General features: G+C 40.1%; 1 protein-coding gene across 1 annotated transcript; it reads left to right on the top strand.

Moving 5' to 3' along the window:
• Window positions 1-5,119: 5,119 nt before the first annotated feature.
• Window positions 5,120-11,256, top strand: admp (anti-dorsalizing morphogenic protein). Its single transcript, XM_088353485.1, has 5 exons — window positions 5,120-5,637; window positions 8,746-8,882; window positions 8,953-9,075; window positions 9,161-9,353; window positions 10,737-11,256. Exons 1-5 carry the CDS (start codon window positions 5,328-5,330, stop codon window positions 11,171-11,173), a joined length of 1,200 nt encoding a protein of 399 aa, XP_088209611.1. The 5' UTR covers window positions 5,120-5,327; the 3' UTR covers window positions 11,174-11,256.
• The last annotated feature ends 989 nt before the right edge of the window (window positions 11,257-12,245 follow it).

Raw genomic sequence — 12,245 nt, 5'->3', positions numbered from 1 at the left:
ACCCTAAAATCAGTTTAAAACCCTAACTTGCAGCCCAAACCCTAGCTCTATAACCCTAGCTGTTACCTTAGCCCCAATCTTGTTTCAGATTGAAACCCTAGCTCCAATCCTATTTTGGAACCTTAGGCTTCAGTTTAAAATCTTATTGGAAACCTAAACCCTAGCCCAACACCTAACCAGAGAAACATGGCAAGAGTTTAAGCATTTACAAGCACTTCATCAAAAATTCAAGGACTTTGCTAAACACAACATCAAAATTCAAGCATTTTAAAGGGTTTTAAGCACCCATACTATTGTAGAGTGAATGGGATTCACCTATGCAATAGTGTCAGGAACCTTAGTACGAGGGGTTTGTATCCCGCCGGTCAGAACGACGTACCCGTTAAGTATACATAAAATAAGTTTACACCTGGAAATGGATGAATGGATGATGCCCACAAAACTTTAGTAAATAAGCAAAATGGTACAAAAGTCTGCGTGCATTATTGCCATCAAAGGCAACCATTCAGATTACCACACGAACGAACCCTGCAGACTGTCTATAATGTGTACAATGCTCGACAAAGGCAATAAACTACCAGTCACAAAAGAACATCCAGCATCATGAAGTTATTGATGACGATTTGGCCAAAAAAAAAAAAAGAAGGCTCCACCCCGATACTACACGAAAAATAGAAATTTCAAACAAAACGTGTCCATTAAGAAAAACTAAAAAGGCATCAAGAATTTATGAGGTTTGTTTTATTTATTTGTATAGCCCTCAATCATAAAAAGTCTCAAATGGCTCCATTACAATATATCCTGATCTGAAACCAACATTAGGGCAAGGGGAAAACTAAAAATACAAGTCAACATGAGGAAAATGAAAAAACCTTGAGAAGATGTCGCACATAAAGTAATCTCCCTTCCAGAATTACCAGGCTGAAATGGATGTTGCAAGGACATCAACAGCCACCAGCATAAAAAACAAAAATATGTAATTGACCAAATCTAAAAGGTCCAATGTAGAAGTACACTTTTGAATGTAAATAAGCAATTAAAGTTGCAAACCTTTGTGAACTCAAAAACTCTTTTCTATAAGAATCTAAAATGATAACGGGCACAAAGGTTGTCTTAAGGAATATTCCTTAATGAGTTATTAAAAACTGCCCCAAGAGGGCAAGCAACACTGACGGGGTTGAGTGTGCGTGCTAGTCCCAAATAAAGCTGTCGGGCAATGTAATATTTTGGGTACAGTATATGAAAGAATGAGAACACCAAACCAGACTTCTTGCTGGTTTTAACATTACTCTGTAACTGCACAAGACCAATAAGGCAAAATACTACAGAATCCAGACGTATTAAAGTGTCCAGATGCAAAAATTAGGATCGTATTTTTACGCATTTTCTTCTTCTGCGCTAAATTAACACTTCAACATCTTGTATAAAAATGATTATAAAATATATGGCTTACTCTCAGACGACAACTTTTATTCACACCAGAAGCAAAAAAAAACTTTGGCACAATACCAATTGGTAAAAATATGTCGCACAACACAAAGAGTTACTCTAAATTATTTAGGTCTAAAAAACACTCTATAACGTGCACTAGGAAGCACAAGGAGACCGTGGGCGAGTTCTTGGTCTTTTTTTCGACTAAATGCAACTTTAGAGGTAGATTGCTTATTTTTAGCACCATCCAGTGGTAAAATGCACTCATTTCCATTACACAAGCAACTCTAGTTGGCCACTCCAAATAAAAAACCTCTATTAGTTTCTGCTAGATAGATGATATATATAAATGGGCCCGGGCTGGATTTCGGCCTAAAATGTCATTCATTAAGTTGGGCTGGGCTGGGCTTCTCTCTTGCCGTTTTTAAAAAACATATTTTTGTTTGTGGAGGATCTGCACAGCATCGCCGGCAAAGTTATATTATTCAGATTACCCTATCATAAAGAACATGCTCACCAAACAGACAGGAGAAGCTCATTTTAGAAGAAAACCAGTGTAAGACAATTTGCGTTTTAAAAGCAGACATCACTTTTGAAGTATGTTGATTTTATATCAGGGACATGAGATCGTAAAGAACTGCTCAATATATATGAATTACTACACAAACACATGTTGACAACATGCCCTTACATTTACATTTCCTTAGATCATTTGGAGTTTACCATCACTCCTATGTTGCTGTGACGGTCCAGATGCATCCGTTGCCTGCTGAATATCTTGGCAAAAAAAAAAACACATCAAAATGCATTCTTAATAAAATCAAACCTTTAAATCAATAAAAAGAAAAAGGAAACTATAAAAGGTGCCCAGCTGAAAAGGGGATGTGAATGTATCTCTAAATCAAAAGGGTACATAACCACTTTTCAAGTTGAAAATCATTTGTAACATGGACCAAATGTTGTCATTAACGGTGACACATTTGTTGAATGGAATAGTCAAGCACCCCTAGACAGCAGCGCAAATAATTTTTAGATTGTTTTATGATTCAAATTGCTAAAATAACCATATTATTCAACGAATAAATAAACATACCACTAAAATACTTTTTTTTAAAAATAACTAGAATTGAATCAGAAAAGTGCAAACGACAGCGTGGTTGTTTATATTAAAATGACCAAATTGTTCAGGTTGCTATGAAAAAAAAAACAAGATTAGGAGAAGTCATTTTGTAAGCCTGAATGTTTTAGTTTTGTTTATTATCTTTTTTAAACAAATGACCCTATATTTTCAGGTTTGAGACACAATGACTATTACTAGGGTTATTACAGATAAATTAGTTTAAAACAAAATAGCATATGTTACTATTAGAAACAAAACATACAAAGTTTGAGTGGGAAAGAGGGTAATTTTGTGTAATGAGAAAAATGTACCTGGCTCCAAAACGGTTGAGAAACACTGGTTTTGAGTATGAAACTAGAGGGTTTGGGGCCCACGTTTTCAAGAGTTTGAATTCATCTTTATTTCCCACGATATTGGCGATATAAAGTACTAGTGACTGCTTGAAAAACGTGTGGCAAGATTCGTAGACAGGTAAACAATTCGCCATTTAAAGCCGAGTCCAATAGCCAGTGAAAAATAGTTAACCTGTTATTTACACCTCAAACGCTCAGTTAAATCGTGAGTCTTCATTATCCAAACACACGTGCTTGTTTAACTAGTTCTTACTTTGATATCAAGATGTGTGAAACGCCACGTTTGTGCGACACGTTCAGCAGTTTTATTTTTACGACTTGTTTGGCCGTCGTGTGCAGCGTCCAACTTTGATCTCGCCCGCCTGCTAGCAAGTGATGTGTCATTCGTGAACGAGCCGGCTCAAAGAGCCGGTTAGGTGAAATGAACGACCCCCCCTCGCTCTCTCTTCACTCTCACTTGCTTTCCTTCCTTTTCTCTATGTGTCAGCATGGAATGGACGCGCAGTGGCAGTGTCGTAGCCTATGAGGTTTATCCGATCGCAGCAAGGCTTTAGGGCTAGGACCTTAGCTTGGCCTTTTGGCTGAGAGTAGTGTCCCGGCTCCTAGGCTTTGTAGCGTATTATGAACTGACCGATAACGGATAATGGATAATGAATAACGAAGATAGAACAATAACCCTTAAAAATCCCTCCCTTCAAGACTCGTATTATGAACTGACCGATAACGGATAATGCATAGTGAATAAAGAAGATAGAACAATAACCCTTTCTCCTTCTTTCTGTCTCTCCTTCAACATCTCTTAACTCTCTATCTGTTCATCTCTCCATCTTTCTTTCTCATTTTCATTTCTTTATCCTATCTGTATCCCTCTCTTCTTTACTCTCTCACTTTATCTCTTTCCTTTTCCATTTCTCTCTCTCCGTCTCCAACTCTCTCTTGCCCAGCTCCCTCTCCATTTGTCTTTCCATCTCTTTCACTGTCTCTTTCTGTCTCTCTCTTCTTATAAATCTCTCTCCCTGCTTCCCCATATATCCCCATCTCTCTCTCTCTCTTGCTTCATCTTTCTCTTTTAATCTCTTTCTCTCTCTCATCTCCATCTCTCTCTCTCTCCATCTCTCTCTCTCTTTCTCTCGCTCTCTTTCTCTCTCTTGCTCCTTCTCCATCTCTCTCTCTCTCTTGCTCCTTCTCCATCTCTCTCTCTCTCAGTCTCTCTTGCTCTCATTCTCCATCTCTCTCTCCCTCTCTTTCTCTCTCTCTCACACTTTTTCTCTCGCACGTCCTTATCCATCTCTCTCTCTCTCTTTCTCTCTCTATCTATCTCTCGCATCCTTATCCATCCATCTCTCTCTCTCTCTCTCACTCCTTCTAAATCTCACTATGTCTCTCTCTCTCTTTCACGTGTCCTTATCTCTCCATCTCTCTCTCTTGCTTCATCTTTCTCTTTTAAACTCTTTCTCTCTCTCTCTCTCCTTCTCCATCTCTCTCTCTCTCACTCCTTCTTCTCTCTCTCTCACTCTCTGTCTCTCTCTTGCTCCTTCTCCATCTCTCTCTCTCTCTCCCTCTCTCTCTCACACTCTTTCTCTCGCGTGTCCTTATCCATCTCTCTCCCTCTCTCTCTCTCTCTCTCTCTCTCGCGTCCTTATCCATCCATCTCGCTCTCTCTCTCTCTCTCTCTCACTCTCTCTCGCTTGTGCATCCTTATCATCCATCTCTCTCTCTCTCACACTCTCTCTCTCTCTCTCTCTCGCGTCCTTATCCATCCATCTCTCTCTCTCACTCTCTCCCTCGCGCATCCTCATCCATCCATCCATCTCTCTCTCTCTCTCTCTCTCTCTCTCTCTCTCTCTCTCTCTCTCTCTCTCTCTCTCTCTCTCTCTCTGTGCCAGGACGAGAAGTCAGTTGCCCCCCTGCAGCAAATACTTCCTCACCCGTGGAAATGGATTAAAATTGCGACGAGACAATTGGGACTGAATAGTTATTCAAATAAAGGAAATTTAAAGAACGTGTAGGACACGACACCATTTAATCGGTTCCCATTATTCCAAATTAATGGATCTATTGGAAGCTTAGAGGGGGGCACTTCCTCGAAATGGGGAGTCCGTGACAATTCCACGCACACAACCCGTACATTATTACTGCGCTTTCTCTTCCCCTCCTACTTTCCCACTTCTAAGTTGATTTGAGCGTTTATTGCCAGACGCGAGGACAATGGACTTGACACCTTTGTCAACACTGCCATTAGCCTCCCTTCACGTTCGCTGATGGGCGATTTACATTTGCAGCCAAATAGCATCTTTTTTTAACTGCTGTTTACCATGAGATTAAGTCAGATGGGAGGAGTGTGTCCGGTTTGAAGATATAAATAAGAAAACCCCGCGGTGACGGAAATTCACTCGACAACTCACTTTTAAGAACACCCCGAGATGTTCCCGCTCGTGCTTTTGGTCGCTTCGGCGTGCGCAGTGGTTCGAGCCCGGCCGTCTCTCAATTACCTGGACGAGCCATACGCGACCGAGTCGACACACACTGAATCAGAGGAGGTTCGGTCCGCCGCCATCAAGCGTCTCCTGGCAGTCTTCGGCATGGAGGACCCGCCCGCGGCTGTGGCGCACCGACGCAAGCAGCCGCCACAGTACATGCTGGACCTTTACAACACGGTGGCGGACGTGGACGGCGTGACCAAGGACCCCTACCTGCTGGAGGGAAACACTGTGCGCAGCTTCTTTGACAAACGTGAGTAACGAAAGCTTTCCCTTAAATGGCTTCATGCGCAATGAAAAGTTGCTTGGTTTGTTGCTTGGATCCCTTTACCACTAGGGTGATAGGTGTGGTGTGTCTTGGGCAAGTACAGCCTGGTGGCCTCCATCCCTCTCCTGTAGAGATTATTCTAGCGGTCCATACAGGGGGCGATTTTAGGTTCAGAGCTTCCGCCCGGTTAAAAAATGTTTAAATCTTTTTTTTGTTTGTTTTTCATTTAATTAAGTCAAAAAGAATACAAGCAATTAAATAAGCCATCTACATCAAATAAAATCGGTTTCATTGCTATGTAGATAAGAATTCAGTATCATAAAAATAAGTATCAATTCCTAACTTTTTTTTTTTTAAATAGTAAATGTTTTATAGATAATCCATCGAAACGTGATCATAATTGTGTCAACTGATGAAAAGAAAATCCATAATTATCGAAATACATCTTACATTTTATTCTGGATTATATGTTTTTAACTTTAGCCACTGTTCAGAATTTACTTATTTGTGAGTGCGTGTGTAATGGACTCTCACCTAAACATGGGGCTTTTTTTACAGAAAAAAACTGCGAATGCCCATGCTGGTGCTAGGATGATGACCACTCACATAATTTACACACGCAACAATTAAACTAGATTGATCATTGGTGCATTTTATTCAGTGCAGCTAAAATGAGGACTAATATCTGTTGATCATAACTAAGTCAAGGTAGTGGGTGGTAAAATAGTGATTCAAAACACCGCTCTAATACTGTCCTACACTGGAGGTTCCACTGACTCCTCAGCTATGCCGCAAGTTACACTAGCCGAGCAGGGCTAGGGGAAGGAAAGCAGCGCTAGAAATCAAATAGACTGAAACATTTCAAGGCTGTGGAGTATTTCCGACACTGCGTTTCTTTTTAATCTGTCTTTTTACAACATATTTAAGCCTATCTTGTCCTTTATTATGGAAAAAGTGTATAATTTTGGGGGGTGATCGGGTTAAATTTGGTGGTGATCAAGCACCCCTAAAAACGGGCTGGTTACGCCTATGGGCCCATCCCTATCAATATATGTGTTTTCCCCGTATTTTATGTTTTTAAAAACATTTGAAATTGTCTATTAAAAAATTAAAAGGCCTTATAAAACTATTTTTAAACTAAAAGAAAAGGTGATTAATACATAAAAAATAGTCATCCAATATTAAATACTTATTCTGAAGAAAAACGTAACACAAAATATGTATAATTTCCCTCCCCCATATTCTTCCATTTTCAAACATTTCGGAATAATCTCTAGGGAGCCACATGCAGCTCTAGAGCCGCAAATTGCTGACCCCCAAGTTAACCTCCCACGATACTGCCTGTAAATTGCTTTGAACCTCTTATCACTGTCTAATCTTGTGACTTTTGACGTTTTTTTGAGCCTTTGAGCCAAGGCACACTTATTTCCATGAGGAAATCTTGAAGCACACTGTAAAATTGAGTTCCTGGTACCACTATGATGATTTTTTTGTTTTCTCTCAATTTTAAAATATCATGTAGCGTAAGTCTACAGTATAACTTTTTAAGTTTTATCATATCACCGTGGGTCAGGGACCAATACAAATATTTCATTTTGGTCAATAATATTTACTGTAATTTTTGATTTTTACTATATTTAACCAGTTTTACTGTATGTGGATTTTGTTTTCTAGAAAAACAACAAAAATAGTAGTTAAAATGAGCAAAAACGATCAATTCCAGTGGAACCGTTTTTACGTTGCTTTTTTGTGTTTTTTATTTTTGTAAGATAAAAATAATAATAAAAATCTGCAAAATTATGTATATTATGATTACTTACGTTGGTTGGTTGGTGGGCGGCACGGCACGGCAGCGCAGTGGTTAGCGCGTGTGCAGCAAAGTTCTGAGGTCATGAGATCGAACATTCCTGTGTGACGTCTGCATGTTCTCCCCGTGCTTGTGTGGGATTCCTCTGGGCACTCCAGTTTTCTCCCACATTCCAAAAACATACATGTCAGGTTAATTTGCCGATCCAAATCGTCCCTAGGTGTAAATGAGCGAAAGAGTTGTCTGTCCCCGTGTGCCCTGCGACTGGCTGGCAACAATTTCAGGGTTTCCCCTGCCCACTGCCCGAAAACAGCTGGGATGGGCTCCAGCACCCCCGCGACCCTACTGAGGATAAGTGGTGCAGATAATGAAAGGATGGATGGTTGGTTGGTTGGTTGTATCTGTGGTAATCTGAAGGCACTTACCCTCAATGAAATTACAGTTACTCGGCTGATCACTGGAAGAACGCAAAGGTATGTATTGAACAATGGCAACGATAAAATTGGGCATTTTCCTGCGGCACACTAGACAAGGTCTCATGACAATTTAATGTGCCCTGGCACACTGGTTGATAAACACTAGTCCAATCCCCTGTTTGTAAGAAGTTTAAATACAACAATATTTATTTTTAGTAAAGGGAATTTTTTTTTGTTCTGTTTTGTGACAAATAAAATTGTAGATAAAATCGAAACAGATTATTTCAAATGACGGTTTAATGAAAATTTTACCAAAATGAACATCATTAAAAGGCGATAAATCATAACTAAATTTCAAGTATAAAACATAAAAGTAACTTCCGACGAACTAAATTGTACGAATTACGTCTTGTATTTTTCTATGGTTTCAGACTCAGAAAGGTAAATAGATTTTACAGGACATCAGAGTCGCCTGGATAATATGCCTGGATCTTAAAGAACGTTTTTGACTATCACTGTAAACTGGTAATTATAAAACCCAAACCATCAGATGTTGTTATGCGTTTAAACATTATAAGTATAGTTAAGACTACTACTGTGAGGAAAGAAACTTAACTATTATCAACTAATTGTAAAATAACTCTGAACAACGATTGAAAAATAAAAGCTAGAGTTGGATAATCATTCAGATTGTATTGACATTTCTTATATTGAATCTTATTCATTTGCAAAACTGGTATATTTTTGGCCTTGCTTTGATTATACCGTACTACAAGTGTTTTCATAATTGGAAGGTGGTAACATTTTGATGAAAAGCATGATTTTAAGAGGTAGAGTTTGACAAGGATTTTTCTTTTCTCCTGTTTGCAGTGCGTAGTGAGCAGGTAGAGTTCCGTTTCAACCTGTCCACCGTGGCCCAAACAGAGAAGATCCTCACAGCAGAGCTGCACCTTTTCAAGCTGCGACCGCAGGCCTCACAGATGTTCAACCGGCATCATTTTTGCCAGGTATGTCTCAATCTGCACACATCTTACATAGACGAGGTGTCGTGCACGAGCTAATCGGGATAATCTTCAGGTTAGTGTCTACCAGCTGCTGGACACCACCAAAACCAATAACACACAACACAGGAAGCTCCTGTCTTCTCGACTCATCCCAGTCCATTCCAGCGGGTGGGAGGTGTTCACAATCACTCAAGCTGTGAGTGTCTCCACAATATATAAATTGCACTACCTCTGACTGATCGCTCTTAAGTGGCTAACCTCAACTGGTTCTTCCTCTAAAGGTCCGCTCGTGGATGGTGGATGAAGGCAGTAATCTCGGGCTCCATGTGGTGGTGCAGACCTTGGGGGGCAGCCAGACAGATATGAAGCTGATCCGTTTTGCCTCGGGACGCAATCACCACCAGAGCAAGCAACCTATGTTGGTGCTGTTCACGGATGATGGACAGCGGCGTTCTACTAGTCTGGAAGGCACAGGTAAAAACAACTTTTCTTTGATGTGATAGACATTGAAGACCTCATACTAATCAAAATTTAGCCTTAAGAATTGGCCAGATACTCATCTCATCTCATTAGCTGCAACCGCTTATCCTCAGTAGGGTCGCGGGGGTGCTGGAGCCCATCCCAGCAATCATCGGGCAGTGGGCAGGGGACACCCTGAACTGGTTGCCAGCCAATTGCAAGGCACACAGGGACAGACAACTCACTCGCTCATTCGCACCTAGGGACTATTTGGACTGGCCAATTCACCTGAAATGCATGTTTTTGGAATGTGGGAGGAAACCGGAGTGCCCGAAGGAAACCCACGCAAGCACGGGGAGAACATACAAACTACGCACAGGAAGTCTGGAGCTGGATTTGAACCCACGCAGGAGGTTCCCAAGACATGAACTGTGCCGCACATGCGCTAACCACTGCGCCCCAAGACACGAACTGTGCCGCACATGCGCTAACCACTGCGCCGCCGTGCTGCCTGGCCAGATACTATTGGTCACTAATCAAGTTATAGTTTAGTTTACTTCGGATGCAATAAAGCCGTGGTTCTCAGTTGGGTGTATAAGTACACATGATGTTGCAAGTAGGAATTTCATGGTATGCACAAAAATGTAAGTTATATTTAATAAATATAAATATTTACGGTTCTCTAAACTGATTGGGTCGTTGGGACACCACCTCCTGTGGTGTGTCCTGGGCAAGTAGAATCACTCTGAGGAACTAAAATACTTAAACTTTTCCTATTTGAACATGAACTATCATAATTTGTATTTTAATGTTTTTGTTTTGATTTCCCAAATACCATAACCATTGTTTTGGATACATTTAATGATTGTTTGCTTCTATCAAACCATTTGATTGTCACTTCTGCCCAAAATTCCTGTAGATTTGTACCTGAGCCTAATACTCTAGTGTTTTCAGAAAATAGAATATATTCTATTTCCGATTATACAATACTTAAGTCATTTAAATACAATAAAAACAATAAAGGTCCTATCACAGACCCTTGAGGTACTCCACAGCTAATGCTTATATGACTTGAATTGCGGTCACCAATCTGTACCTATTGAGATCTATTTGAGAGATACAGTTTGACTTTACCCAGTGATAAACAATTTTTTGTAATTCATATTCGCTTTTGAAGTACAGTAGTATAATCAGATTTATTGTGTCAAAAGATAATAATAATAATAATAATTTCCTTTGTATTGTCAATCTTTGTAAGAACGAAATGTCGATACACCTGACCCACCTTAAATCTATGAAAACACCAATGGAATATAGCGCATTATTTATTTTTTGCATTATATCTTCCATGTTGCATAATAAGTTGCATGTTTTGAATACATATTTTGTTATTGACAGATCCAGATAACACCGAAGCTACCGCCAACTTGCCCCAATCCCCGATGACTGCCCCTGTACCCAATCGCAGTGCCCGCTCTTTGGACCAGATCATGTTGGCAGAGGACGAGGGCGTGTCAGCGGCGTGCCGGCGCCTACCGCTCTACGTGGACTTTGACGAGATTGGCTGGTCAGGCTGGATTGTGTCACCACGGGGATACAATGCTTACCACTGTAAAGGCTCGTGCCCATTCCCGCTGGGCCAGAATATGAGGCCCACCAACCACGCCACGGTACAGTCCATCATCAACGCCTTGAAGCTGATCAAGAGCATTGAGACTCCTTGCTGCGTGCCCGACAAGCTCTTTTCCATCAACTTGCTCTACTTCGACGATGACGAGAATGTGGTGCTCAAGCAGTACAATGACATGGTGGCGGGAAGCTGCGGCTGCCACTGACCCCCAACTTGACGTCCCTATTACCATACCCTGTATTATATGTAAATAGTAATAAATAATAATATATGACTGTAGTTAAAACTTTAAAATAAATGTGCATACTTTTTGTTTCAATTTGTGAATAATTATCAAATGATTTATTTTTTTCTATGTGTACAGATTTGACACAATGTACAGTATGTATACAGTTGTTTCTTGGTTATGTCATTATATGTAGCTTGGTCTATCATTAACTTAATGTAGTAGTTAAATAATGTGTACAGTAAATATTTGAATGAAAACACTTGTATGTAATAAATATGCTTTTGAAAATAGTATAATTATGTATTTACTGTATACGGATGTGTTTTATTTTTGATTTGGAATTTTTATTTAGCACTAATGCTAATGGTAACCAATATTAAACAGGACAAAATAAACGGGAACAATACCGGACAGGAAATACCAACAGGAAAACAGGACCGAGTCAGAACCCACGTCTTCCGGGGCAGAGGTTCGTTGACAGACTGACCAAGGAAAAATGAGTGCACTGAGCTTAAATAGACGGAAAGCCAACCTGTCAATGGGCCGCAGCTGGCGCCACACTGGCGGGGCCAATTGGGCGCCATGGCAACCGTGACACCATAAAAATTAATTTCTGGCATCACTTTTATGTTTTTGGTTTTTCAAAGCTTAAATTATCATGTTGCCTAAATTTTATTTTATCCCTTTTGGTCACTGTTGGTCAGGAAGTAATGCAAATTATTCATTTTGGCCTATCATTTTTCTGTATTTTCATCTTGATTTTGTAAAAAAAAGAAGGCCAATACAATACGTAAAATGAGCGTAAAGAATGTCTTGCCGTGAGTAAATAGTTGTGTTTTTTAAGGTTTATTATCGCCTAATGAAGGGTATTGCAGTTTGCAATCAATAATATGTACAGCAATGGGCTGAAGCCGACCGGTCTTATAATCCAAAATAAAGATTCATGTTTGCTGTGTCGGCATGTGATCAAAAATAAATTATTGCACTAGTTTCGGTCAATAATATAGTAGGGAACTTGGCACATTGCAAAGCTGGGTTGCCAAGAAAG

Source organism: Urocampus carinirostris, chromosome 1, assembly GCF_059441175.1.
Source record: "Urocampus carinirostris isolate Australia breed hairy pipefish chromosome 1, RoL_Ucar_1.0, whole genome shotgun sequence".
Taxonomy (NCBI): domain Eukaryota; kingdom Metazoa; phylum Chordata; class Actinopteri; order Syngnathiformes; family Syngnathidae; genus Urocampus; species Urocampus carinirostris.
The sequence above is the reverse complement of the archived record's forward strand: the minus strand, read 5'-3'. Positions and strand labels throughout refer to the sequence as shown.

Coding starts and splice junctions, on each gene's coding strand:
- admp (XM_088353485.1), top strand. CDS start 5,328: ATGTTCCCGCTCGTGCTTTTGGTCGCTTCGGCGTGCGCAGTGGTTCGA. Junction 9,076..9,160: donor TGTTCACAATCACTCAAGCT/GTGAGTGTCTCC, acceptor CTTCCTCTAAAG/GTCCGCTCGTGGATGGTGGA. Junction 9,354..10,736: donor TACTAGTCTGGAAGGCACAG/GTAAAAACAACT, acceptor TGTTATTGACAG/ATCCAGATAACACCGAAGCT.